At 41.9% G+C, this 27,249-nt stretch overlaps 2 protein-coding genes across 2 annotated transcripts; one reads left to right on the top strand and one right to left on the bottom strand.

The window, feature by feature from the left end:
* Nucleotides 1–676: 676 nt before the first annotated feature.
* Nucleotides 677–4,753, top strand: nudt2 (nudix (nucleoside diphosphate linked moiety X)-type motif 2). The gene is made up of 3 exons (XM_021320543.2): nucleotides 677–789; nucleotides 2,694–2,852; nucleotides 2,951–4,753. The coding sequence occupies exons 2-3, from the start codon at nucleotides 2,726–2,728 to the stop codon at nucleotides 3,265–3,267; spliced, it is 444 nt and encodes a 147-aa protein (XP_021176218.1). The 5' UTR covers nucleotides 677–789; nucleotides 2,694–2,725; the 3' UTR covers nucleotides 3,268–4,753.
* An 8,601-nt stretch (nucleotides 4,754–13,354) lies between these two features.
* ube2r2 (ubiquitin-conjugating enzyme E2R 2) lies at nucleotides 13,355–26,566 on the bottom strand. The gene is made up of 6 exons (XM_012870682.3): nucleotides 26,419–26,566; nucleotides 26,024–26,232; nucleotides 20,574–20,660; nucleotides 18,131–18,228; nucleotides 16,880–17,014; nucleotides 13,355–13,713 (listed from the first exon to the last, which is right to left on the bottom strand). The coding sequence occupies exons 2-6, from the start codon at nucleotides 26,198–26,200 to the stop codon at nucleotides 13,428–13,430; spliced, it is 783 nt and encodes a 260-aa protein (XP_012726136.2). The 5' UTR covers nucleotides 26,201–26,232; nucleotides 26,419–26,566; the 3' UTR covers nucleotides 13,355–13,427.
* Between the last annotated feature and the right edge of the window lie 683 nt (nucleotides 26,567–27,249).

Raw genomic sequence — 27,249 nt, 5'->3', positions numbered from 1 at the left:
TACTCTGTTGGAGGGGGAGTGGTGACCTTGTGGTCAGAGAAGACACCTAAATCCTGAAGAGGCCACACTTTCTAGGGTTTGAATCCCACAGACTGCCACTTTGGGGTCCCTAAGCAAGAACCTTAGCCCCAGGATGCTCCCTGGGCGTTGCCAAGTGGCAGCCCACTGCTCCCTGGCGGATTGGTTAAAAGCAAAGGACAAATTTTATGTACAAAGCTGCGATGACAAATTATGATGATGATGTTGCGTTATTTAAAATGTTTTGCTCTGTATTGCATAGATTAATAAACTAGATATTCAACGACATGTTTAAACTGAAGATAATAAAAACAGCAAATTTGCTGTAATCTGATCAGCGTGTTTGTTATCTGCTGAAATGTCTCACCCTCTAGAAACTTGGATGGTAACAAAAACTTGGGGTGGGGAGATGATGTTAATATTCTCTTCAGTTACTTTTTCCTATTTTTTCTTTTTCTCTCTTAGGGTCTGATGCTTTTTATTTATAATGGGGTTTTATTTTAAATTTTTTAGTCGGGAGGGTTTATGTAATTCATAGCATTACCAGAGAGGTGGGGTGAGACGGACTGTTTAACAGCAGAGCTTAGCGTGTGCACCATAGACATAATATATAACTCTTTATATATGTCTATGGTGTGCACGACACCAAACACCGAGCCACAGCGTAGCGGAACCAATGCTGTCTGTCACCGACTGCAGTCGGACCGATTCTCCCGATGCACCGACGCTCTTCCCTGTGTCTCAATGGAAATATCTCTGAAAAACTGAACAGTAAGTCGCCTACTTTCTGTATCTTAGCAGCTTATGAGGATGAACCTTAAAATAAACAACAACAATAACAAACACATGAACTGACACCGCGAGCGGAAACCGAAGAAAACAAAGGTTGTGCGACAGAGCTAGCTGCTGTTGCTAACACCTGTGAACAGGCTTTTCAGGTTCACTCTGCTCTGTCAAGCACATACTAAAACCTAAAAAAACACATACAATCCTCCATTTTTTATTGACTTATTGAAATAAATTCACTTTCAATAATAAACTTTTAGTATACAGGTATGTCAATATATTGCACAGCTGTCTCCCTGTATATAGGTATGCTGGTTTTAAAATAGAAAGCTTCAAGTTAACTGGATCTAAGGGTTTAAGTGAAAACGTAGACATATGATAGAGGATACGGTACATACGGTTTTCTTTTTTAATGAAATACAAAAGAGTCATATTCCTCATGTCTGGGGAAAATTTGTTTAGTTTGATTAAGGCGGAACGGATTTAGGACATTTTATTTACAACTGCGTCCTGGTTAAAGACAGGGAAATGGGGATAAGGGGCTAAATAAAGGTTCTCACACTTATAAAGGTTCTTCATATTTTGTCACGTTATTTTATTTTTTTTGCAGCAACTTTAGTGCAAGTACTGTGACAAAAATAGCACAACGGTGAGGGGTGGGTGGGAAATTACACGTGGTTTTCAAATATATATATATATATATATATATATATATATATATATATATATATATAAATCTGAGAAGTGTGTCATGCACTTTATACTGATAGACCTAAATAAAATCCAGTGCAGCCGGCTGTTTTCCAGAAGTCACCTAATGAGCCAACGGAGTCTGGATGTCCTGTGAAGGCCCTCAGAGGTTTGTTTGAGAGCATTAGGGAACAAACAGCATCAAGAAGAGCCAGAAGCACAGCAGATAGGTCAGGGAGAAAGCTGTGGTTAAGTCTAAACGCAACGTCCTATAATTTATAGCACAACGTTCCAGCCTTTTATAGCATCTCACGGAGCACTTTTCAGCCCTTTATCTGGAAATGGAGCGAGTATCGGGCCATGCTGCGAACCAACAAAGACATCACCCACCGGTACTGATAGACAGGTGCAGCATGTGAGGAAGGAGGTCAGAGACTAAAATGGACCCTTTTGGCCTACATTCATAAAATGGTGAAAAACAAACGCTCCTCATAACGGTGAGCGCAGCATCCCTGCAGTGAAACATGATGGTGGCAGCATGATGCTGTGTGAGGATACTTGTGCGTTAGAACGGTCCAGTCAAAGTCCAGGCCTGAAGCCGACCAGGAATCTGCGGAAAGACTTGAAAATGAATGTTCACACGTTGTCTTTATCCAATGTGAGGACACTTGAGCTGTTCTGCAAAGAAAAGATTGGCAAAAACAAAAAAATTAAGTTTCAAGATCTGCTAAACTAGAGGAGAGGGACCCCTGCAGACCTGCATCTGGAATTGCACAGAAAGGTTGCTCTGCAGTGTAAAAATTCAGAGGAACCGAATAATACCATAAATAATGCATGTCAGAAGTTTCAGATTTCATTTCTAAATGCATTTGAAAGCCATGTATCGTTTACCGTCCACCTCACGATTGTTTGCTTCTATGTCGGTGTGTTACAGTAAATCTGTAATGGTTACAAGCTTCAGAGAACATAATGAGGAGCAGGGCACTGAACACAACAATGCTTTGCCGCTTCTGGGACCTTAAGCTTCTTCGCAGTATCAAAAATCTTTTTCTAAACGCCTAATGGACGAACCCTCGTCTTCTTTACGCATTTGGCCCAGACGCTATCTCAGTAAGCTAATGTCATAGGAACGTTTAGGTAGCCGTCTAAAGTCGCTTTGGAACCTGGAACAGTTTTGACGGTGCCGTTTCTCCACTCAGGTGCAACTGAACCCTCTGACACATAAAGGAAGATGGCGCTGCGAGCCTGTGGGTTCATAGTGTTTCGTCGCCTTGCCGGCTGCAACCCCTCGCCGGGGAACATCGAGTACCTTCTCTTGCAGACCTCCTACGGCGAACACCACTGGACCCCACCCAAAGGTGTGCAAAAAGGGACAAAGCTACCGTTTGGACAAATTAACACCGCTTTCTCTGGATACAGTGTTCTTTTTATTTTAATTTTCTATGTTTACACTCAGGTCACGTTGACCCAGGCGAGGACGACCTCACAACAGCTTTGAGAGAGACCAAGGAGGAGGCGGGGTTGGGGGCGGAGCATCTGCAGGTGGTAGACGGCTTTGTGCAGGAGCTGCGCTACGAGGTCCGCGGCAGGCCCAAAGAGGTGCTGTACTGGCTGGCCGAGCTGAGAAACCCGGAGGCGGCGGTGACTTTGTCTGACGAGCACCAGGACTACCGCTGGGCCCCGCTGGAGGAGGCCTGCACTCTGGCTGGGTACAGAGACCTGCAGGAGACGCTGAGAGCAGCTCACAGACACTTGAAGGCTCAGCGGGACTAAAACGGATGGGTTAGAACTTCAGATGAGCAGCAGTCCAGCGGGATGTAAATGTTTCAGTTTAAGTTTCTCTTCTCCTGCTGCATCTATAAATCCTGCACTTTAATCCGTAGAGCTGCGGGGGTTGAAAAACTGAGTAAATACAAAATGCAGTTTTTAAAAAACGGTCTCAAAACGTGTACGATAAGTTTTCCAGAATGGTTTAAATTCAGCTCGATTTGCCTTTTATTAACGTTTGCCTCAGCATCTCCATCAGACTCAAACCTGAACTTTAACTAGGCCACTCCAAAGCCTTGTTTGATCAGTGTCCTGCCGTGCCTGCAGATATTGTTCAAAGCTGTTTCCTCTCCATCTGGGTGAGTCTTTTTGCGCCGTTGGAGTAATTTCAGCAGGACGGCTGCGGTTTTGGGATTTCTCCATTTGTGGAGATCCTCCTCACTGTGGTTCACCAGAGTTTTAAAGCTCCAGAAACCCTTTCACAATTGTGATGAGACTAGATCTAATAAATGACTTTGTTACTCATCTTCCGTATTTTTTTCTACATAGTCCCAGGTTGGTTTTGATCACTTTTTTTTCCTCCTAGTTTATTAAATCATAATTTGAAACTTGCTTTTTGTATTTACTCTCCCGTTGTCTGTTTTAATTATCTTTTAATGATTTGAAACATTTAATTGTGACAAAATCTAAGAAATCTGTAATGGGAAAATACTTTTCACTACACTGTATGTACAAATCTGATAACCCTGGAGCCTCGTGTTTATGGCAATGTGATTATACATGTACAGGTACCTAAATAAATACATTTTAACAGCAGTAATCTAAAACACACGGGTTAGAAATAGTTTTTTACTCGTTTTGGAAAGTTAGAAATAAAAGAAACACAACTGCATCATAATTTCAAAGACAAGAAAAATTAAAAGGGGAAATAAATTGCTCCATTAACAAAACCTTATGATTGCATTTTCTCATTAGAACAGTTCATCTGATCTGAACATTAGGTCCCTTGTGCTAAAGGCAAATGTAAAACATTGATTGGTCCACAAGGGGGAGACAAATACACACAAAGGTTGACAATGCCACAAAGCTGAAAGAATTTGACTGTCGACATTTTGATACAAAGTTAGTTTTTCTTCAGAAAATAAGCCTACATTTCATTGGTAAACATTGATCATAGCATGTAAGTTTTTTTCTATGCAAGTGCTCTTTTGTTTCTTGTTTGGCATCTAATCAGAAAGGCTTTTTGGTTCTAAGAAAACGTCTTTAGTCACATCAGAATTTGGATTATCTTGAAGCTTTTAGGATGGCCAAGTCCCGAACGACTGAGAATCCGCACCAAACACGCAAGAAAGACATTTGTGCAAGAGTGGAATGTTCCAAAGGTTTAAACTCCCAAGATTAGACCAGGATTACTTTTGTTTATGCGATCAGTGAAACTACATCTATCTGGAACCTGTTCGGCAGTCTTATTAAACTGGGTGGTGGAAAAGCATGAACATATTTTTGTGTTTTCTGTATTATAGGTTTTATACAAGCATACACATTTTCCATCATAAATACACAACTTCTTCGAAATCAAATTTCATTTTTTTTCTCATTTGCAGATTTGATCATGTTCTCAGCACAGAACATATGTGCTATATATGTATAAATATATATTCTATGTTGCAGTTCCACTGCAAAAACCTGGAGGTTTATGTACAGTTGTGTGTATTATAAAGCAGTGAAATTGTTGTGTTTTTAATGTTTTGAAAATATGTCAGTGGTTTAAACATGAAGTTGATCAATCAATTGCACAAAAACTAGCATTTTGGTGTGGAAACAGAAAAATATCCAGCATTTAGATGTATATCAATGTAAAATGCACAAGACGTGTTTATCTGAGTAGATTGGAAGGAGAAGAAAGTCTGGAAAGTCAAAACATTTTTCCATATTTACCCAGACTTGAGAAAGTGTTCGACTCAAAGCTCATTTTTTATTTCATTATATAGAAAGGGTGTTTCTTGTTTTAGGAGAAGCTAATAGGCCACATCATTATCTTTAATATTTTTTTGCAGTCATTGCAAACTATAATTAAAGACAACCTTAAAATTCAGCTTGACATCAGCCTTTAAATCAAACTAGATTTCCCATAGCAATTTGTTATTTATATAAAAAAGATTTTAGCCCTTTTCCTGGATATCTTCATTTTGATAAATTATTTTATGGAAGTGCTAATAGGACAACCTTTGACCTGCATCCTTCTACTGTCTAAGCTGAAATTGCATACTAATTTCCCATCTAATGTGGACTGGGAAAAATGTGAAATAAACCAACACATTTAAAAATAAAGATTAGTAGGGCAATGTCCATGCCATAAAATCAGATATAAAAAATGATTAAAACACAGTTTATACACATGACCGTCACTCGGGCAGCAAGGCTCAAATAAACGTCCTGTAATGGAAAACATTCCAAAGTATTTTGTGAGGAAGAAAGTCATCCAGACTTAGAGATATTTCATAATAAAATGCCCCCTTTTCTTTTTCCAGTGTATTTTAGCTGATACAGAGAGAGAGAGAGACGGCGTAAAAGAAAAAGACCCTGCAAACGCCGTTAGGATCATTAGCTTCATGTGAACTGTCTGGTGATTAAGTAACCATAAAAGCCAATTGACAAAAGCAGTTGAAATAACTGGCAATCAAAGATCAGAAACAGGCTTCAAAGTCCAACTTGTATTTATTTAATGACTTTACAACTCAAACACAATATTACCTTTGCATACTTTTTCAGCTTTAGCCTGGACCCCTACTTTCCTTAAGGGCTTGTGCTGGATGACGTTTAGGCTCAGGGATATAAAATAAAAAACAAACCCATCAATCAGGGTTTTGTGCAAAAACAGAAACCTATGAGTAAAATCGCCATCCTTGCAAAAGAAGAACAATAAAATAAATTCAACGAGGAGAGCATGAGCATCAACAGGTACGTGCAAGACTGGACGAGTCGCCCTTTCAGCAGCGACACCGTGTGGAGTCTTTGAAGGGGATCTGCTTACTCATTAAAAAAAAAACTACAAACATTAAATTAACTAAAAAACTTATTTAAAAATTTGTGTACAGCTGCGTGTAGGGAGTATAGGTTTAGTTTGATAATAGCTAGTGCTTTCCACCATTCAACCTTAAAAAAAGCAAGGCCAACATTTAGTTTAAAACCGGGCGGCGCTGTTGCTCCACCCAGGCCTTAGTGCCTTAAACTCTGAAACCGATTCAGATCTGAAGCTTTGGTCAGGAACGGAAACTTGGCTTTTAAGTAGATGTGGAGATTTATTTGATGTTGTTGCAGAAAAACCCACTTGAGAAAACTGATGCAACCCTTTGGTACGTGTGGCAAATATGCAAGCTAACGTTTCCAGTTAGCTAGCTTAGCGTCGGCGGGAAAACGGGAGAAGAATCAGCCAGGATCTGTCCTGAGGTGTGTCTCCTGTTCAGAGTATAGTCCAGCACAGAAACTCAACGCAAGCAAAAGCTGCTTTTTTTTTCCTCATTTTCCCCAAAGATATAAATTTTTACTGCTGGACTGCATGGACAGAGGCAGGACAGATGTCTTTGTTTTCTTTCTAATGCTAAATAAGCTAACCTGCAACCAACTACAGCTAAATTTGTGGATTTTCTTAGCTGAATGAATGAATAAATACTACGAATACTAAGATTCAAGCGTTAGTCTCTGAACATTAGTCTAAACATCAGATGTGAACTCTGAATAGGGGGCTCAATGGAGTCCACTTAAAGTTGCTGGAAAACATTTTACACAAGAAACATAAATTAAGAAATAAAAAACTATCTTTTCTCTCATAAAATGTGTCTGGCTTTGGATTTTTCAGCATACCTATTCCATTTTGGATAATTATTTGTGTAGACCTTTAATCCATTACCTAAATAAATGTTTCAACACCAAGGGGCACAAGACAAATGAGAATGTACGCATCTTTGCGATCTTTTGGCTTCCATGTGACTTCATGCTGGTGCTGGTCTCTAATTGGTCTCTGGGCCTGGGGCCAATCAGCACTTTTAGTGTCATTCTTCAGTCGGTCAGATTAATTCATGACATCCATCAATCAAAGTCGCACTCCTGGCAGTTTAGATGTGCAGGCGTGAATGTTACTCACACATGATGCAAATAAGATTTAGACTACAACAAAACTGGAAAGAATGGCGGCATGAAAAAATTTGTTTACAAAATAATTTGACATGGTTTTTGCTGGATGAAACAAGAGGCTAAATAAATTTTGCCTGCATGCATGGCCCAGACTTACAAAATCCAGCAGCAGGCGAGTGACTGTGGACAGATTTATATTCAATTAGAGTGTGTTGTTTGTTGTGCGCCTTCCCCCAAATTTTTTTGATCACTAGCCGCCACCAAGATTATTATTTGTACTATCCATTCTGGACTTCAGTATTTGTGTATTTTTCAATGGATTGTAAAGGATCTATCGTGAAGTGGTAGCCCTTAGCCTTCATCTTTATTTCTATGCATTATGCCGTAATATCCAGTAGCTAAGAAATGTTACTTTTTCTCTGTTTTTAGTGATGTTGAGCACATGGCACATGGTAAGTCGCATTGTGACGAAGTTATGATGGCCTACCCCACTCATATTTGATTTTGCAACCCATTATGTTGAATCTTCATCCTGTCTGTTAGTAAATTGTGTGGATCCCATAATGCAGGAAAAACTAACTTCTAAACTTTATGTAGTCAAAAATTACAATTTGATTTCAGACAAAAGTTCATAAAAACATAGTTTTGTAGACCAATGTATATTTGACTGAAAAAGAAACTTGTTTACAGGCCTGAACATGTTTTTCCTCCATTGCATAGTGAATTAAAAGGATTAAAAGGATCAACTAACATTTACCTGTTTTTACTAGTACTTCATAAATTAATTACCCAGTGATCAAAATTCTGCCAAGTTTAGCTTGATAAACTCTGAAAAGTCATCCTCATAATAATAATAATAATTTTAAGAACTAAGAAGGTTTTTTTCCCTCTGCCAGACATAAAACTGTTTAGCAAAAAAAAATGCCATAAAGTCTAGAGACGTACACTATAATGCAGGAATGGCAAAACAATCATTGTTTGTTGGATTAAGAACTACAATCTCTACTAAAGAATTGTAAGCACTTTTTTTCATTTACGGTAGATGTGTGTTGCCTTTAATTTTGCACTTAAAATAACGTTTAAGTGGCTGTTACATTTACCTTTAGTGAAAGCATTAAAACTCAAAACATTTTCAGTCCATAATCACATCAACCAAGAGCGTGCATTTTTTTTGGAGTTTAATAAAAATAAAAATAAAACAAAAAAATAAGGGATGTGCTGTGATGCAGAACTAGGGAGGATATTAAACTCCTTATATGTGTGTTGGACACATAAGACTACTCTTATCACAGTCCCTGCAGCATTTTGTTCCTTTGCTCTAGTCTGCAGGGAAAACAAAACAAAACACAATCAGTCAAAATTGCAATCGGCAGGCCGGTCCTTACAGAAAACCAGAAACTGGTAAGCCTTATGGTTTCATTTATAGTCATCAACCTTAGAAAGAAAACAAAAATTGGGATTTGCCGGGTCTGACTTAACAGAAAAGCCGGATTCCTGCTTCTTGATCTCTTGCCTCTTTTGTGGATATAATATGACCCAGCAGTCCAGGTTAAAGTCACTTAAATCACTCTGATTTTTCCTGATTCCAATATATCAAATCTAAAAGAAATGAATTATTGCCTCGGAAAGATCAGGCTGACCAGGATGATTTTCACTTCGGATGTCAGCGGTCATAACATAACAGCTGATCTACGTACGCCACACGTGAAACGATTCATTTTGCAACGATTCATTGCATCTTGCGTTGGTGCTTTCAGATCCTCAACAGTGGATCGTGTTTGTGCACTAGGAGGGGTGGGGGACGGCCTAAGACAGGGAACATTCAGTGAGATGATCAGAAACCTGCAGGATCTTTCCACCTCGCGTCGCTCCAAGTAACCAGATTGATTGCATGCCCATTTCAGGAGTCTTCCTCAGCAGAATCCACTCTCTGTGGGCTTCCAAAGAAATGGGCCAGGAGAAAAGGTTTCACTCCGTCAGCTTTACATTAAAATCCAAAGGGCATCTCATGATGTTTAGTCAAATGCATGTAAATCCTCTGCATGCTTTTCAGATGAAAACTATATATTTTTTTGAGTGTGAGTGTGTATGGGGGGGAAGCGTGGGTTCCTTCGTGTCCGTGGCGTAAAATTCCTTCCATTTGAATCACTGGTTCGGTCCAGAGCCCTCTCTATTGGGCGAGAGCATCTTAAAACAAAAAGATCAGTAATTTAGATGATTTTTTTTCTTGAAGTCCAACATGTTCAAAAGCTTAATAATCGGTAGGTCCGTCATTTTTCTGAATCCCTCAATTGCCCCGCCAATCCAGCAGCACCGAAGGGAGTCTTTTCTCACACTGCAAATTTCATTCGGCAGTCGGGAGACGGGAGTCTGATTGCTCTCCAATGGAGAGGCGGTTGGGTGATGATTAAGAATAAAAAATAAAAAAATTGACATCATAGAGAACAAAGAAAACGAAAAGCGCTGAAAGCAAATGCAGTCACACTCACACACAAACAGGTAACGGGCAATCGTGTCATGTTTAAAGGTGATTTGTTTTCTCTGTTACTGGAACAGACTAAATATGCGTTCAGTTCTAACGAAGTAGCATAAAAGCACAAGTTTGAGTCACGCAGCGAAAATTTAACTTCTTCTCTTCCGCTGCATTTTAAAAGTGTGCCTCGTCTAAAAGACAAGTCCCTATGGAGTAACTCTGATCTTCTGAATTTGGCTCAGATAAAGCGCGCCACCCTGGACCAAATGTGGTGTGTAAATGCTCAAATGAGGATTAGAGACTCCGAGAGTCAATCTGGCCCGGTAGGAAGCGAGGAAAGGAAGCGATGGTGAGTTGTTAGCGTCTGAGGATCGTCGTTTTCTCTCTTGGTGAAAGTCGACTGAGGCCCTGAGGTTCGACAGGCAGAGTCAGGCGCAGGAGACGAGGCTTTACCCAGCACGTCAGAAAAATTAGTTAAAACACCTTGCAAAAGCATTCACGGCCCTTTTTTCTTTTCATTTAAATACATTTTACACGCAAGATCCACCAAATTGTGTGTATTTTACATGACAGACCAACATAAGTGGGCCATGGATTTGTTGACGCCCCTCTTTGCTCTGATACCCCTTCATAAAATCCTGGAGAACCGTCCGCCAGAAGGCAAGTTTTAACTCTGGAGAAGTTGGTAACAGGTCAACTATTATCTGTGCACTCTACAAATCTGGGATTTTATGAAAAGAAGTGGGAAAAAAAAGAAGAAAGCCACTGTTCAAAGAAAGGCATAAGAGGGCCTGTTTGCAGAGGCGACAGCAAGCGTGGAGCACGGTGCTCAAGATGCTGTCTGTGGTGATAGTGGCAGCATCATGCTGTGGGAATGCATTTCTACAGCAGGGCTCTAATATTTTTTTTAGGTATACTGACTTCTTATGTGTGAGGCTTCTTGCTTTTAGTTAACTACTCCCATCAGAACACTGCAAAAATGCAACAAAAAGTGAAATTTTCTTGAAATCAGTCTATTTTTCCTTGATTAGAGCAGGTAAATAAGACTATTTGCCAATAGAATAAGATTTTTGCACTAAAAATAGGAACAATTCATCTCCATCATCTTATTTCAAGATCAGGATATCTAATTATTTTATTTTAGGGGTAATAATACTCATTCCATTGGCAAAAAGTCTTATTTAGCTGCTCAAATCAAGGAAAAATACACAAATTTCAAGAAATTTTTACTTACTTTTAGTTCCCTTTTTGCAGTGAAATAGAAGGAAAAAAAAGCAAGTGGCCAAAGGGAAAATGCCAAAGGCGCCCTATAAAGTCAAATGTATATGCCTTTATTTTACATGGCAGTTTCTGTAGAAACAAAGTTCATTGTGACCAGACTCAGTTTCAAACGGGGAGACTGGCTGGTGTGGTACTTACTGCTGCTCTGTGTTGCCTTGGGAAGCTGATCAAGCAAACTACCCTCCACCAATGACTGGAATAACCCGACAGGATGGACGTCGTTCCACCGAGCTCCACACATCCGTCTAGACTCGCCGCCAGTGGGACGGATTTCAGTACCACATAAAACGGACGAGCCAATCAGGATCGGCGGGTGGGATTTTCGTAGACGCGACGTATCAGAGAAGCGACTGTTTGGATTCAGACAACGATGGCGGCTCGCAACGAGGAAGCAAGCGGTAACATTGATGCTGCTGTTTTATCAGTGTTGTTTAGCCTTTTATTCACAGAGTTTCCATGCACAGACGACATCGGTCATTTACCGACATTGCGCTATATCCAAGATGGCGGCCATTCTGTTTTGGTTTTGCCTGGGTCGCTGTCATCAGCGTTACAAGTTGGTTTCCATGTGAGTGGTTGAAGCAGCACGTCAGTAAAGACGACGAACAAGTGGTTTATCCAATCATATGCAAGCATTTTTGATAAGGGCCCTACTTCTGTAATCCATCTCCAATGGAGCAATCCCAGACGAATGTGTGGAGCTCTGCGGAACGAAATCCATCTGGCGAGAGTCAAGTTATGACTGAAGCTCTTCGTCCTTAAAAGGGAAATATAGTCTCAACCTAAAAAAGCTCAGAAGACAAGCTCGCTCCGTTTATACTCGTGCCGTGTCCTTTCCTTTTTAATGAGAGCATTTCCACTAGTGCAGGGGTGTCCAAACGTTTCACCACGTGGGCCGAAATGCTCAAGTACTAAGTACTCAAGGGACAGAAAAGTACCGGTACAATAAAAAAAAAAAAAAAACTAAAACTACCCAAAAATCAACCTTTGCTTTACCTGCTCCACACAATATGAACAATAAGTTAGATTTTTTTTTGCCAGAAGGAGATGTATCAATCATTGTAGATCCAAAACTAAAAAAAAAGGTTTTGCACATTAGCCGTACTAAAAATCAGAAAATAAAACCCAATAAAAGTGTTCTCAGCAGTAAGAAAAAGGATTTGGTTCTGTCTTTGAAAATGCTTGCTGTATTTGGGTAACTTTAAGAAATGTATATAAAAGCAGATGTTGATGCCCAAAAGTCTGCATTAGACCAAAGGTCATCGGACAGATGTGGTCCTTTTTACTAGGAAGTTAAATAGAAACTAAAAAGTGTGGTTATTAGCAGAAGAATACTTTGTATTCTCCCGAACATTCTAAAATTGGACAACGATTTTAACTAATCATTTTGCCCTAATTAAAAATAAAAAGTAATTTAAATAAAATAAGAATCATTCTTAAATTGCAATTGGTGGGGGCCGCACAAAATCAGTCAATGGGCCACAACCTGCCCCCCCCCCCCCCGGCCACACTAGTGAAATACTCCTATCCTAAAATTAAGCAATTTATTGTTCTCAACAATAGTGGCAACGCCTGGACATGTAGCCGACGACGGCACACGGTGTCTGCCATCCAAACCTGGACCAGACAGACCAGACAGACCCAGACAGACGGCATCCTCTCAATGTTTACCCATAAAGCTCAATGAAGATGACGGACGATGCAGAACCAAGGGAAATATCAGCGATAGTAGTATATGAAAACAAAACCACCACAGGAACAGGTAGCGTGAAAATTACACAAACTAGATCCGAGATGTAAATATTCATGAGTAGAGCCATCTTAGCTGGAAATCTGCCAGCCGGCGTACAGAATGAAAGACGAGGGAATATTTCAGAGACGGGAAACGTGGATTTTGACAACGTTCTCGCTCATCTCTTGAACTGGGCTCAAACCGTCTCACGACTCGAACCTTTGCTCAAGCATCAGACGAAACTGCGAGGTGTTGTTAAGGCAAACGGTGAGAAAAAAAAAAAAAAAAAGTGCCGACAGACATGTGTTGCAAAGCTGCTGTTTTGTGACGGCGTGCGAAAAACAAAGACCGGGTCAAACTTGTGCGAGTTGAACGAATGAGCGAGCGTTTTGGCAGTAGACGTTTGACCCCGCCGTTTGTGCAAACACACACACACACACAGACACACACACACACACCAACAGACTGGGGCGAGGGGGGGGGGGGGGTGGGGATGAAAGACGGCGGTGGGGCTAAATTGGCAGGGAGGATTTCTCGTCCAGATCATCATGAGTCTTCGTTGCCAGAGTCGTCCTGGTTGTCATAGCGCCTGGTGGACGTCCCGCCGTCCTCCAGCGAGCCGATGCCCCCGGCCTCGCCCACGGACTCCATCTCGCTCTCGTCGTCCTCCTCGTCCTCCTCCTCCATGTCGTCGTCGTACAGGTCGTCGTAGAGGAGGTCGGAGCTGCTGTCCTGAGAGGGGACCCTGGTCTGAACGCAGTACTCCGCCAGCGTGGTCGGCACCTTCACGCCGTCCCGCTCAGCCTCTGCGGCCGTTGACAACACCTGCTTCCTGTAGGCAAAGAACATTAAAAAAAATAAGTTAGAGCTTAGCGTGAGCCTCGGAGAAACAGCTTTACACTGAATCTTACTAAGACGAATAGCAGCGGAATGAGCGATGGTGACATGAGATGTTGGTTCCTGCTCATTTTAATGACCAAGACTTACAGCTATTGAGATCCTTGAAAGAAATTGTAAAATCAGAATATTGTAGGATTGTTGGCCCTTCATGTTGGATGGTTTTCGCATGTGAACAGCAATCTTCTAACCACTGTTTCTGAATTGAGGTCTGGACTTTGACTAGGCCATACCAACACATACCAACACATTTAACACATTTAAATGTTTCCTCTTAAACCGCTCCAGTGTTGCTTTAGCAGTGTGCTTCGGGTCGTTGTCCTGCTGGAAGGTGCGCCTCCGTCCCAGTCTGAGATCACAGGCAGACTGACACAGAGGATGTCCCTGCATTCAGCACCATCCATCTCTCCCTCAGGCTCTGCAGCTCCTCCAGAGTTACCTTTGCTCTCTGTGCTGCCTCTCTGATTAATCCCCTCCAGGTCTGGGTTTTGGTGAGCGTTCCTCTCTTGGCAGGTTTGTTGAGGTACCGTGTGCTTTACCTTTGAAGATGATGGATTTGATGGTGCTACTGGGGAATATCAAAGGTTTGGATGTTTTTACCCCTCCCTGACTTGTACTTCTCAACAACTTTGTCCCTGACTTGTGGAGCTCCTTGGCTTCCATGGTGTGGTTCCTCTAGTTTAGTAATGCTGCACCCTTTGGAGCCTTTCAGAAAAGGTCTCTTTATACTGACAGATCATAGACACTTAAACTGCACACAGGTGGACTTCATTTCGATAATAACGGGACTTCTGGTGGTAACTGGTAGCACCAGAGCTTTTTTTGGGGCGTCCCAATAAGAACATTTTAGGCCACAGCGGGTGAAGCTGAACGCAGTCTTTTCTGATTTCGCATTTAGCAGCTTGTGTCAGGTCACCTTTTTTTTATTCACACTTCACACGAACGACCGTTGGCTCCCAGACAAATCAATATGTTGTGAATGTTTCGGAATGACATCGTTATACTCGGTCTGCTACTCCAACTTAAAGAGCCATGGGTGTGCCACAGCTGAGTGTGTGAGCTGGTGGGACCCTCACCAACTGCGTGTTGACCCAGATAAGACAGCGGGGATTCTGGCAGATCCCAGGTTCAGCTCCCAGTGGCCGTGCTTGACTGACCACTGAGTCGGTTTTTAAGGTGTATCGTGGCATGCTGCTACGGTAGCTAGACTCAAATTTGAGCTTTGATCCAGACAGTGGGAAGGATTATGGGTATGAAAGCTCCTCTAACTCCTCAACAACCATTTGTGCAGACCGTCCTCAGACAGGAAGACAGGACAAAGGCACAGAGTTCTTCTATGTAAGCACCATCGATGCAAACGCGTTCATTCTTTCCTTTATCAGTCAAAGTCAGGAACGGACACGGGGGAACACCAGGTGAACACGAAACAACTTACAGCGCAATGCTTAACGCACATTTCCGGATGTAAACCTTTTGCTTTTTACAAAGCAAAAGGTTGGGAAAACTTTTGCAAGGCACTTTAAAAACAATGATTAAAAAAAATAGTTTTTTAATGCAGAAATGCTACATTGTGGCATACTACTGACATCGACACTCTCCACAATGTAGCTAAGCCACAGAAGGTCTGACTGTACGCAGAGTCCTGTATCCAAGCACATTGATGGAGTATTGAGTGGAGGCAAAAACTGCGGTGTCAACGTAGCGCTTCAAGGATCACTGTACCCTGACCTATAAAGGACATGGACTAGGAGCATTCCTTGGGTTAAGTCCCCCCAGTACCAGAGACTATAGCCCCATTTACACTACCCTTGTTAAACCGATCCATGCCGAGCTCGGTCCGAGCTTGGATCAGTTAACCGTGCCAAGCTTGGTTCTGATGACCCATCACGCTATCTTGGTTCCTCGCCTCCTAGCGACGATCTGCGGTACTACTGCTGTCTAGGATTGAAGGAGGGACTCAAGCAAATCAAAATGGCGGCGCCCGTAACATTCAGTAAGTTATGCTTGGTTATAATTGTGATATTTCGTTGTTTGTGGTGAGTGAAGAAGGCAACATTTGGTGAATTTACTTGACAGAGTTGGCTTTTGGGAACTGAATAAGACAAAACAAACGTCCAATCAGGGCTTACAGACACAGGAAACAACGACAGACGTTGAGGTTCATCACACTGCTAAGCAGAATCATCACTGGAAACCGTGTGGCACGGTAAGGAAGCTAGTATTATTATGAATGTCTGAAACCACTAAATTAGTCAGCTGACTGTGAGGAGATGACGCGGTCTGGTCTTTGTTATCTGAGAACCGCGCCACTGAAAAACCAGGCCGAGCCCACTCATCGAACTGGTCTAGATTTAGCGCGGTTTGGTTGTGTTGGCACGGTTCAGTTCAGTTGCGATCCATTTACACTCGAAAGTTATCTTAGTTACCGAGCTCGGACCGTTCTCGGCACGGTTAAAAAAGGGTAGTGTAAACGGGGTAATTGCTAGAATAGTCTTACATGAGCTAACAGGTGAAGTCTACCAGTAAGTTTTGGAACATCCGGTGCTTCCCTCCACTGACAAGCTGCATGAAGACGCCGATTTTATTTTCCAACAGGACTCACAGGTCAAAAGTACCAATACCTGGATAGCAAAACTGTCTGACAGGATGTCCACAGAAACACTGTCCAGTGTTGTCAAGATGAACACAAGAGACACTAGAACCAGCAACGCAACCAGACTGGAGTTTACCATTTAAGCAACCTGGGCTTCCTTAATTTACCTCAGTAGATTCCCAGACAGATCCCCTCCCTGCAACATTGATGCAGTAGGAGCCCCGTCCAAGTATTGAGTGCTTATACTGCACAGCAGGCGGTTGTACCTTAAAGTACTTCTGTATTAGAAATCCCTTTTTATTAGTCTAAAGTAAAATTAAAAACGTTCCAAGAAGTTAAATGTAGGAGTTAGTAGGCCATAATTGTCAACATGAACAGAAACAAACACCTCAAATAAATCACCCTGTGTGTATTTAATCTAAATAAAACCTGAATCTCCCATTCTGAACTGACACGCTGAAATAAATGCACCGTTTGGACCGAGAGTGTAGTCGTTGCAGCGGATTACCTTATAATCTCCGCGTACTCCTTGTCTTTGCCTTTGCTGTCCCTCCATTTGCGAAACATGACCGAGGCGTCTACGTTGGCCGGGGAGAAGGTGTTGGGCTCGTTGAGCAGCGAGATCACACTGAGCAGGATCGTCCTGATGCCAGAGGATAGCGGGTCAGACCCAAACACAGAAAACAACGGCAGTCAAACATCGCGTCGCTGTTGGAGACGCTTCCTTCCAGCCGAGTCAGAAGCGTCACGCTGCTCTTCTTCCCCCGCCGTGTGGCTCAATTACACGCGACCTCCACTCCGCTCAAGTTTCCAAACACCGACTCAGCAGTTTGCCTCAGCGAGCTAAATTTAGCCGTTATTCACAAAGCTGCCCTATGGGGGGGAGGCTACCTTTTTTATTTCGATGTCATGCAGAACAAAACTTTGGCAAAAAAAAAACACTTAAGCAATCCCAACCCTGATTTTCATTTTCTAAATTAGCATCAAACTTGCTTCTAACAGGGATTTTGCGTGCATGTTTTGTCTCGTGTCTGCCTGTTTGCAGCCATTTAGTAATAAAACGCAGGAAGAGGACGCATAAAAAAAAAAAAATGGCGCTTCTGTTTCACTCGGCATGTTATGTTCCTCCCTCAGGGAATGTAAAAAGGATTCCTTTTCTTAAAGTTTGACCGCGCTTTGTAAGATGTGCAGAACAAACTATGTTGCTCCTTCACTGTCGGCTTTCTCTGCCTGCTTCCTTGCATAATTACCCAGAGGACCATGCAAGACAAGACGTCACCCAACGGTGTCTTGTGCTTCAGAGCAGGGCTGTGCGATATAGAAAAAATAAAAATAAAATAGAAATCATATTGATCGATATCAATAATTATCAACACATTCAAAACATAAACTATAAGTGCAGCTTTGGCCGTTTAATGCTGTTGCTTAGCGACCGATTTTTAGATACAGAACACACAAACACTGAATTCAAACTCAACCCTTAATTCAACCAATTTTTACCAAAACTGAAAGTTTTTAAAAAAGAAAAATCAATCGCGTGCTCTCTGAACTCTAAAGGGGGCGGAGCTTGGCTCCTGGATCTGCGTTGTGATTGGCTGGGAGGATGTAACGACTGTAATATTAACCTGCATGGCTAGAATGCAAAAAGGAAGGAAAACTGTTCTGTTGATCTTTTTTTCTATCATCGATACACGATTATCGGTATGTATTGTTATTGAATTATCGTCCAGCCCTACTTCAGTGGAGACGGAGGAAATACCTGACGTTCTGGGTGGGGTTCCACCTCTCAGACGGCAGCTCGCCGCTCTGTGGGTCGTCGACAGGCGGGTGCAAGATGGAGATGCACACGTCTCCGTTCTGGAGAAACAGCAAAAGGACACACTCATAAAGATCTGCCGAAAACAACAAGGAGAGGTTCCTCCTAAATGACGTTAGACTTCTGTCGTTGAAGTATTAATCGCTGCTCCCTTTCAGTCAGTCAAGAACTGCTAGAAATTCAAGAACCGGTCAGATTTTTATGGTTGAACTCGTCCACAGGTTCTCTGGTCATAATGCAAAAAAGAGCAATAAGAATCATTCACAAAGCCGGATTTCGGGATCATACAAACTCATTATTTCTAAAATCCAAATTACTAAAATATCATGATTTAATTGAATACCAAATTGTAGTATGTATGTTCAAAGTAAGACATGGCCTATTGCCTGGGAATATACAAATGATGTTCTCTGAAAGGGAGGGAGGGTACGATTTAAGGGGAAGGGGAAATTTTAAGACTAATAGATGTAGAACTACAAGGAAAAGATTATGTTTATCAATTTGCGGAGTTAAATTGTGGAACAAACTAAATGAGAACCTAAAGCAATGCCCAAACATATTCCTTTTAAAAAAAATTTTACAAAGAAATTATTTTCAGAATGTATAGATAAGCATGGTAGAAAGTTTTGTTTGTGTGTTTGTTTTCTTATTTGTATATATGTATGAGTGTATATGAGTATATATAATTATGTATGTATATGTGTAGGTAGGTGTGTGTATATATATATATATATATATATATATATATATATATATATATATATATATATATATATATATATATATATATATATATATATATATATATATATATATATATATATCAACATAATTATAAATATTGTAAATTGAAGAAATAAAAGAATTAAAGGGGTAGGAGTACATAAGTTTTACTCCTTCCTGCTCCTTTTCGCACATGTAATAGAGGTATATTAACTCAGGAAAGAAGGGTACCTTGTTAGTTGTTTTCTCTCCAATTTTTTTAAACATTGTTTCATTGTTTTTTTTCTTTTTTAGTTTTATTTGTATATACTTTCTCCTGCATGTTCGGAATAAAGTTATATAAAAAAAACAAAAATAAAAAAACAAGAGTTGGCGCATTACTTCCCCTCACAGGATAAATCTCTCTTCCACCTTTCAATGTCTAATCTTTGATGCTTGCTGATCCTAATGGGCATGTTTGTGATGACTGAGGAGCATTTGCTTCGCCCTCCTCTAGCAGATGTTATGTTACGGGTTATTGAGCTGCACTCAGCATCAGGAAGGGACCTGCCAGGATCTTTCCACACGACCCATTGGACTTTTCAACCCAGCAGAGAAACGCTCCCTGTGATCAACCACTTGACCTGCTTTGTCCCAACCAGCCTTTAAAGGAATTCGACACGAAGCTTTGCTGTGCCCAACCTCCACAGCGATGACAGGAAGCCTATTTTTTCTCCCCTTCTTCCTTTAACCACATTCCTTACCGGGTCACGACGGTATCGATGCTTGACGGTATAATTTGTGTGCAGATCAAATCCGACGCATGGCCTTTTTGAGTTTAAATACAGTTCTTATTAATGTGCCAACTCTTTTTTTTCCCCGTTTGTTCTTTTTGCATTTTGAAACTCAACTTACAACCTGTGTATGAGTTATTTGATTTCCACCACAGCACAGTTTAAGCCCTAGCCACATTCGATTGAGATAAATGAGATGGGCTTAGAAAAAAAAAAGAGAAAGGGTTTTCTTCTCTTTTTGTCTCTTGTTCAAATCACGTGGTCATCCACTCAATCTGCGCATGAAGGGCCAATCACCAAACGATTTACTGAAGTATATTACTAGGTTAGTGTTTTAGAGTGGGTTTGGGATGGTTTTCTACGGTACAAGCAGGATTTATCAGTTATCCTTCACAGGAAAGACTAAAAACGAACGCTGTGAAAATGGGACTTAAAACATAACAGTGGTTGGAACTGCGTTGCAGACTAAACACATTTCTGTCCCGTACAACCTTTGCATGGTTCAGTTGCGGAGCGGGTTAACCGTTTCCAGAGTCCTCACTGATGCGTAATCTCAGTTTGTGGGTAAACCGTGAGAGTGAATGAGAACCGGACATCTCCCTGCAACTCTCGTTTGCCTCATCTGAAACCCGTAGGTTGGAAAAAACGAGTCGAAATGGGGTCGACAGACGCCAGCGTGAGCCGAGTTACTGACAAAAAATGAGCTCACGCCGCAGAGCACTGCCAGCCCATGTGAACGACGAGCATCCGGATCATGCATTCAGCAGCTTTCCTTTAACTTTGGCTGGCAACCGTAAAGCCTTGTGAAGTTATTCAAATGGATTTGCCAAAAAAAAAAAAAAAAAAGAACACAAAAACGTCCAGAATCACATGAGGCCGAAAGGTTTTACCTCGTAAATGTTTGGGTGCCACATCTTGGTGAGGAAGCGAAATGTAGGAGGGGAGTATGGGTAGTCGACTGGGAACTTGATGTGAGCCTGGAAGAACAAACAGAGAGAGAGAGAGAGTTAATGTACTGATGTAGTTTATGGACTTTTGAGCCTTTGTTGAGACATCGGCTTCAGAGGGACAAAGGAAACTTATCATTGAATATGCTGGTGAAGATTCTCAGTCATCCAGGTCATGGTCATTCCAAAAAAAGTAAAAAAAAACCCAAAGCAACTGGACTTGCTTGAGCCATGCGTCTACTTCAGACGCATGGCTCAACACAGGAGAGTTACCTCCTCAGGTCAAGACTCTGCTGTCCACCTACACCTTAAGGACAAAGGACACTCTTTTGAGGACCAAAATGTTCACATTTTGGACAAAGAAGACAGATGGTTTGAAAGTGGTGTGAAGGAAGCCATCTACGTTAAGAGAGAAAAAACAACCTTGAACAGAGGAGGAGGCCTTAGGTTTCAACTCTCAAAAACCTATAATGCAACTATAGGATTAATTCCAGCCAATCATCACCTCAACTCTCACCCTCATATGGGTGATCATAACATCGTTCCTTTAAGCCAAGCCAATAACAACCCTAACGACTCCTCGTTACAGAGGAGTGGACCAGTTTCGGCCCAATCTGCTGGCTTAATGGCTTTAACGACCGCCCATTACTAAGGGGTGGTCCTGTTTCGGTTGAATTTGCATGTTATCTAAGCCATTACAAGGCCTTTGTTTGGGCAGTAGTATAAAGCTTGATGCTCCTAATTACTCCAGACCCCCTGGAGAGGAAGCGAAATGTCTTCAACTACGGAAAACAAGTCCAGTTGCTTTGATTTTTACTTTTTTTGGAATTATCATTGAATGGTACATATCTCTGTGGACAGAATAAAATATGATCCTTTAAATAAGTAAAGGTAGAACAAAAACAACTTTTTTGGGAATGCAATTTACAGCCGTATGGCCTTTCTTTTCCCGAAAAATAAAACGTCTTGGCTTCTTTGACCAAGACCTTAATACATCTAAGCCGTGATGATTCATCCAAAAAGTAAGGTAAACTGAAATGCAGCCCTTCTCGAATAAAACCTTAAATCCTGACCGATGCGCAGCACGTAGTTTTACACCCAAACTATGACTTCCTTTTGTGCTATAACCCCTCCCCACCCTCAACAGACCTCCAAAGGATAGGAGTATCAGATAAAGGCGGGCTGAAAACCGATGAACGACACACGGACTGGGTTTTTTTTTGCTACAAGAAAAAAATAAAAAATAAATAAAAAATAATCGATTTTCTTCACCCAGACAATAAACACACTAACTTGTGTTGGTCAATTACGTAAAATCAAGGCTGTAACATGACAAAATGTGAAAAAGTTTAAGGGTATGTTATACTTTTTCCATTCACGGTAAATATGGTTAAATCTATTTTGCCTCATTCAGCCTTACTGCCCACCCCGATCCCTTAGATCAGCTGATCAGCTGCTGCTGCCGGTCCCTAAAACTAGGCTGAAGCTCAGAGGTGACAGAGCATTTGCTGTTGCTGCTCCTAAGCTATGGAATAACTTACCACTGAGAATCAGACAGGCCTCCTCTTTTCCTGTTTTTAAATCTCTCTTAAAAACGCACTTTTACTTCCTTGCTTTTAATTCACTGTGATCTGGATGTATATGCCATTTTAAAATACTCTTGCCGTGAACCTGGTTTTTAGCTTTTGATTTGTGTGTGTGTGTGTGTGTGTGTGTGTGTGTGTGTGTGTGTGTGTGTGTGTGTGTGTGTGTGTTGAACATGTTTTTTGACCTTTTGTTGTTTTAATGTACAGCACTTTGGTCACCCTCGTGGTTTTTAAACTGTACTTTAGAAACGAAGCTGATTAATTGATTATTATTGTCCGATTATTTAGTCATAAGCGCCCCAAGCTTAGTCGTGCACCAGCCAATCTCAAAGTAGCTGCATGCCTGTCAGATAAGACTATCATCAGTCCACAGTTATCACTGAACTACGCCACTGTGAGCCAGTTTTAGTTTAAATACAAATGCACTCTGAAGTATCCTTCTCTCCCCTTTTCTCCTCTTTTTCTCCTCTGTTTTTCCTCTTTTCTCTTCTACCTCCTTGTTTCAGTGTCCACATAACATGAAAATTTTCCCTGCATTAATAAAGCTTCTTGCATGTATAAATCAAGCGGAGCAACATGGCGAATGCGGTAAGGCTCAACAATTCTTAACGCCAGACCGGACACTATATATATATATATATATATATATATATATATATATATATATATATATATATATATATATATATATATATATATATATATATATATATATATATATATATATATATAAAAGAAATAGAAATACAAATGTCTTTACAGACAGGCAGGAGTTTTACAGAGGTAAACCTGTTTTTGTTCATCTGAAAGTACGAAAAACAAATAAAAACAGGGAAAAAAAAGCCATTAACTGTAACAACTGGCTGTTACATCTTATTTACACCTCAATATATTTATAGCACCGTTTGAAAAAGCAGCACTTTTTTAGGTTTTACTTGACTTTCGAGGGTTGTAAAATCAAAACATTATAGTTTGATAAAATAGCAAAGGACCTGCCTGGGTTCGCTGTCATCTTCTGCAGAAATATTCCAAAATATAATTAAGGAGCTCCATGGAGATAAGAAACAAACCTTCTTATACCTGTTTCAGATGAATAAAGACTTTTCAATGAAACGACACAGAGGTATTTGATGTAAAAGCATACGCAGGTGAGGTCAGTGAGGCCGAACCTCGGTCTTAAAGGCGCGCTGCCCTGCATGTCTGGGATTCTTTTCCTGCTCCAGCACATCACCTCAGCAGCCGGCCATCACATTCTGCACAAACATGTTAGTCCCGTGTCGGAGGCGGCGTTGGGGGAAATCCTCGGCCCGGTCACTTAGGGACTCTGGGTGGCATTTGTTAGCCTCGTAACAGAATTAGGCGGACGGCTCGCTCTCAGACCATTTTTCTCACAGAAAACTCGGGACGCTTGGATGTGAAGACGGAGGGACAGACCGACACGGGGCTTTATGAATGTGGCGACGCGTTCAAACAACAAGCTGAATGTTGCTAACTGCAGCCCTTCCAACTCATCTAGGCATCATGGCATTATAGGCAGTAGCTAACAAACAATTGACATCTGTTTGACGCACGCTGGAACACATGGGTTCAACGCCCAACACTCCAGATGCCTGACATTAACCTGTAGAAAAGTGGAATAATAGTTCAGGTCAACCCCAAATATTTTATGCTGGTGAAGATTCTCAGTCATCCAGGTCATGGTCATTCAAAAAAAGTAAAAAAACAACTCCTCGTTACAGAGGAGTGGAACAGTTCCGGTTTAATCTGCTGCCTTAATGACTTTAACTACCGCCCATTACTAAGGGGTGGACCTGTTTCGGTTGTATTTGCATGTTATTTAAGCCATTACAAGGCCTTTGTTTGACAATGGTATAAAGCTTGTTACTCATCATTACTCCAGACTTTTTTAATTGAGAAATCTTCCTGGAGAGGAGGCGAAACGTCTTCAACTACGGAAAACAAGTCCAGTTGCTTTGTTTTTTTTACTTTTTTGGAACCCCAAATGTTTTCTTCTTAAAGATTTACTGATGTGGAGATACTGAGTTTTTTTATTGTTTTTTTTTTTTTTAATTATGTGTGTATAATGAATGTGATAAGATGTGCTTGGTATATGGCCATCATTGACTTTACAAAAATTACAAAATCCATGATCCATGAAACATCGTTGATCCACGTAAAAAGGTTGCCTTATTAAAAGACCCCCCCCCAACACACACATAAAAAGGTATTATAGGCACATAACATCTAGATTTCTAGATCAAATCATCACAAATGAAATGCTACAGGTAGCAGTGTTGCTTTAGTAGCAGTCGAAATAATTGTGTTTCCTTTTCAAATAGCAGCAATTAGATCCCGTTTGATATTTTCGATTGAAACACCAGGACACACCATGAAACAGAGGCATTTTGACTCAAAGTCATGGATTCCCATTCCTGTTCTATAGAATCTTCTACCATCCATGCCCAGTGGGAGCTCTACACACGGTGCTTCTACCCCACTGAAGCCGGTACCTTTAACCTTCGCTCTCCTCTTTAGCGTTTAGGAATCTGTGCGCGAGAAGGACCGTCCGTGTTCTTTTTTTTGTTTTTGTTTTTCCTGCCGATTTGTTTTTATCTGCAAAGGAGTTGTCTGATCCTAAAGGATGCAACGGAACAAGCTCAAAAAAAAGATCACGCAAAGGGAACTTTTTTTTGTGTGAACCATCACATGGTACAGCTACACCTGCATGGCTGCACCCTCACACCAGGCTCTCTCTCTCTCTGTCTCTGCGTTTTCTTCCTCAGATAGGCAAAGATGACGGAACGGCAGAAGCTGAATCTAATCTTGCCCTTCTCTCCAACTTTTTTTTTTTTTTCCCCCTCTGTGCCGAGCAGCCATTTATAGCGGTCACCGAGCTAAAAATAGCTTTGTGAATTACAACCACCATACAGCCATTGGGGGGGGGGGGGGGGCTGAGAATGGAGCCAGAATTAATGATCCAAAGAGAAATAGAGAAGAGGTCAGAGAGGAAGCAGAGGCGAAGGGCGGCGAATTATACATTCTGGAGTCTTTGGGTTTGAACGGATGGATCCAGGCCGACGGCGCAACATCAATGCGTCCGGTATCACCTGGAGTCGCCTCCATGCAACATTAGGTGTGTTTTTCATGTTTTAAGAGCCCTGCATTCACGCCCAGCGCCCAAATTATGGGTTTCGTTGTGCTGAGCCATAAAACCTGCCGGGTTTTGACGGCATCAAGACGATGGAGGAGAAAAGGAAGAGCAGAGAAATTTTGGGGTTTATTTGTTGCAATCAATGTGGTTATTGCAATAAATAACCAAAATGCTAGGACCATTCATGTTTTTTCTTTTTTTTTTTTTTTTCCAGAGGCTGCGCAGATCTGGCTAAGAAGGGTAGACGATCTAATCTTCTGTTGTTGTTGTTTTTTGACGGCACCTTTAATGGAAACGTTTTCTTTTAGGCGATGGTGCATTGCTTTGGCTTTTCTGAATACATTTTGGGGGGAAGGGTAGGAGGGGTTGAACAATTTAAGGAAAACAAGGTTTTTTGTAAGGAAAACAAGTTTTCTTGTATTAAACATTGCAATCATGATATTGGTTGCAATAAGCCCTGATTTTCCTTATTAAATGTGTATCGTGTCGGCCCACTAAAACCTGCCTCAGGTGTGAGCATGGAGGGCAATAAAACCCAGCGTTGTGGCTGGTGTGCACAACATGAAAGCCAATATTGCCTCCAATCAGCGACTGCAACCCCCCCACCCCACGTGTTGATCTTGCAGTTCAATCAAGCGTGCAGGTTTGTCTCCCACCTTGAAGTAGCCTCCTTCATACAGAGTATTGGGGGGCCCGAAGATGGCCACCTCCCAGTTGTAGAGGTCAGACTCCTCTACCAGGGTGATGCGGAAACCCTCCACAGGCTGCTCCTGCAGGGACTTCAGCTCCATCATCAGGGCCTTCTGGGAACTAGGGGTCGCCTGCTGGGCCATGATCAGACACCAGGGGCCACAAACCAGGGAACCTAGAGGAGGAGGGGGGGACAGAAAGGACTCTGGTCAGTGGCAGCAAACTGAGCGCACAGCTAGGAAACATCTGAGTCCTTTTTTTTTATGAAGCAGCTGGCGGAGAACCGACGTGGCCTGCCAGGCTAGGTTTCTCCCTGATGCCCTTAAAAAGTGGAGCAGCGAAGTTAAAGCCCCGCGTTTACCTCCGCCTCCTCGAACTAAGCGCGTCGCTGTGTCTCCGGCAGGAAAACGACGGGCGGACTCATCGGCCGGCCGGGCTAGCGTCGCTGTGCGCGGACAACCGTGAGCGGAGCCGCGAAGCCCGTGGCTGCCCCTCGTGTTCCCACGGATCCTTTTGTGCGGCCGCCGTTGACAGCTGACATGCAAGGAGCGAGTCTCGGCGGAAGGCTCCGTCTCCCGCGGCTCATAACAGGGACTTAGCCGCCCCTGCCATGCCTCCGAGCTTCTGGTTCGGTCCGATCGGGCGCCCAGCTGAGCCCCCCCAGCCTGTTTGTGTTTGTTGATCTGCGCTCCAGCGGTCTCAACTTCTCCACACGTCAGCTATAAACCCCCACCGAGCAACTTCGGACAAACGGAGCGGGTTTCCTGCTGCCCGTCGTCCCCCCACCGGAGCGCCGGTGGGATAAAACAAAAACCACGGAGGAAGTCGAGCCCGTGGTCACGGGAGGGACAGCGGTCGGGAGATGTGTTGTTGTTGTTTTTTTTTTTTTCTCCCCCCCACCACTCGCGAATTTACACTGGCTTTGATCGATTTTTATTTTCCTCCCATCGATGCTTCCGGCTATCATTGCGCGTGTCTGCAGGACGTCACGCGCGTACACCATGACGTGCGCGCACCCCATGCAGGAAAAAAAAAACATGATAATAAATATTGTATCACATAATGTGAAAAATATGAAACAGACTTTCCTGCTAGTCGAGAGTGTTTTTTTATTAATTAAACACTACTACTTTTTTCTTAATTTTGTTCATTTTGAACATTCCTTTTTAAATCAATAACATCAATATATTGT

This window comes from Fundulus heteroclitus, chromosome 20 (genome assembly GCF_011125445.2).
Source record: "Fundulus heteroclitus isolate FHET01 chromosome 20, MU-UCD_Fhet_4.1, whole genome shotgun sequence".
NCBI lineage: Eukaryota > Metazoa > Chordata > Actinopteri > Cyprinodontiformes > Fundulidae > Fundulus > Fundulus heteroclitus.
The sequence above is the reverse complement of the archived record's forward strand: the minus strand, read 5'-3'. Positions and strand labels throughout refer to the sequence as shown.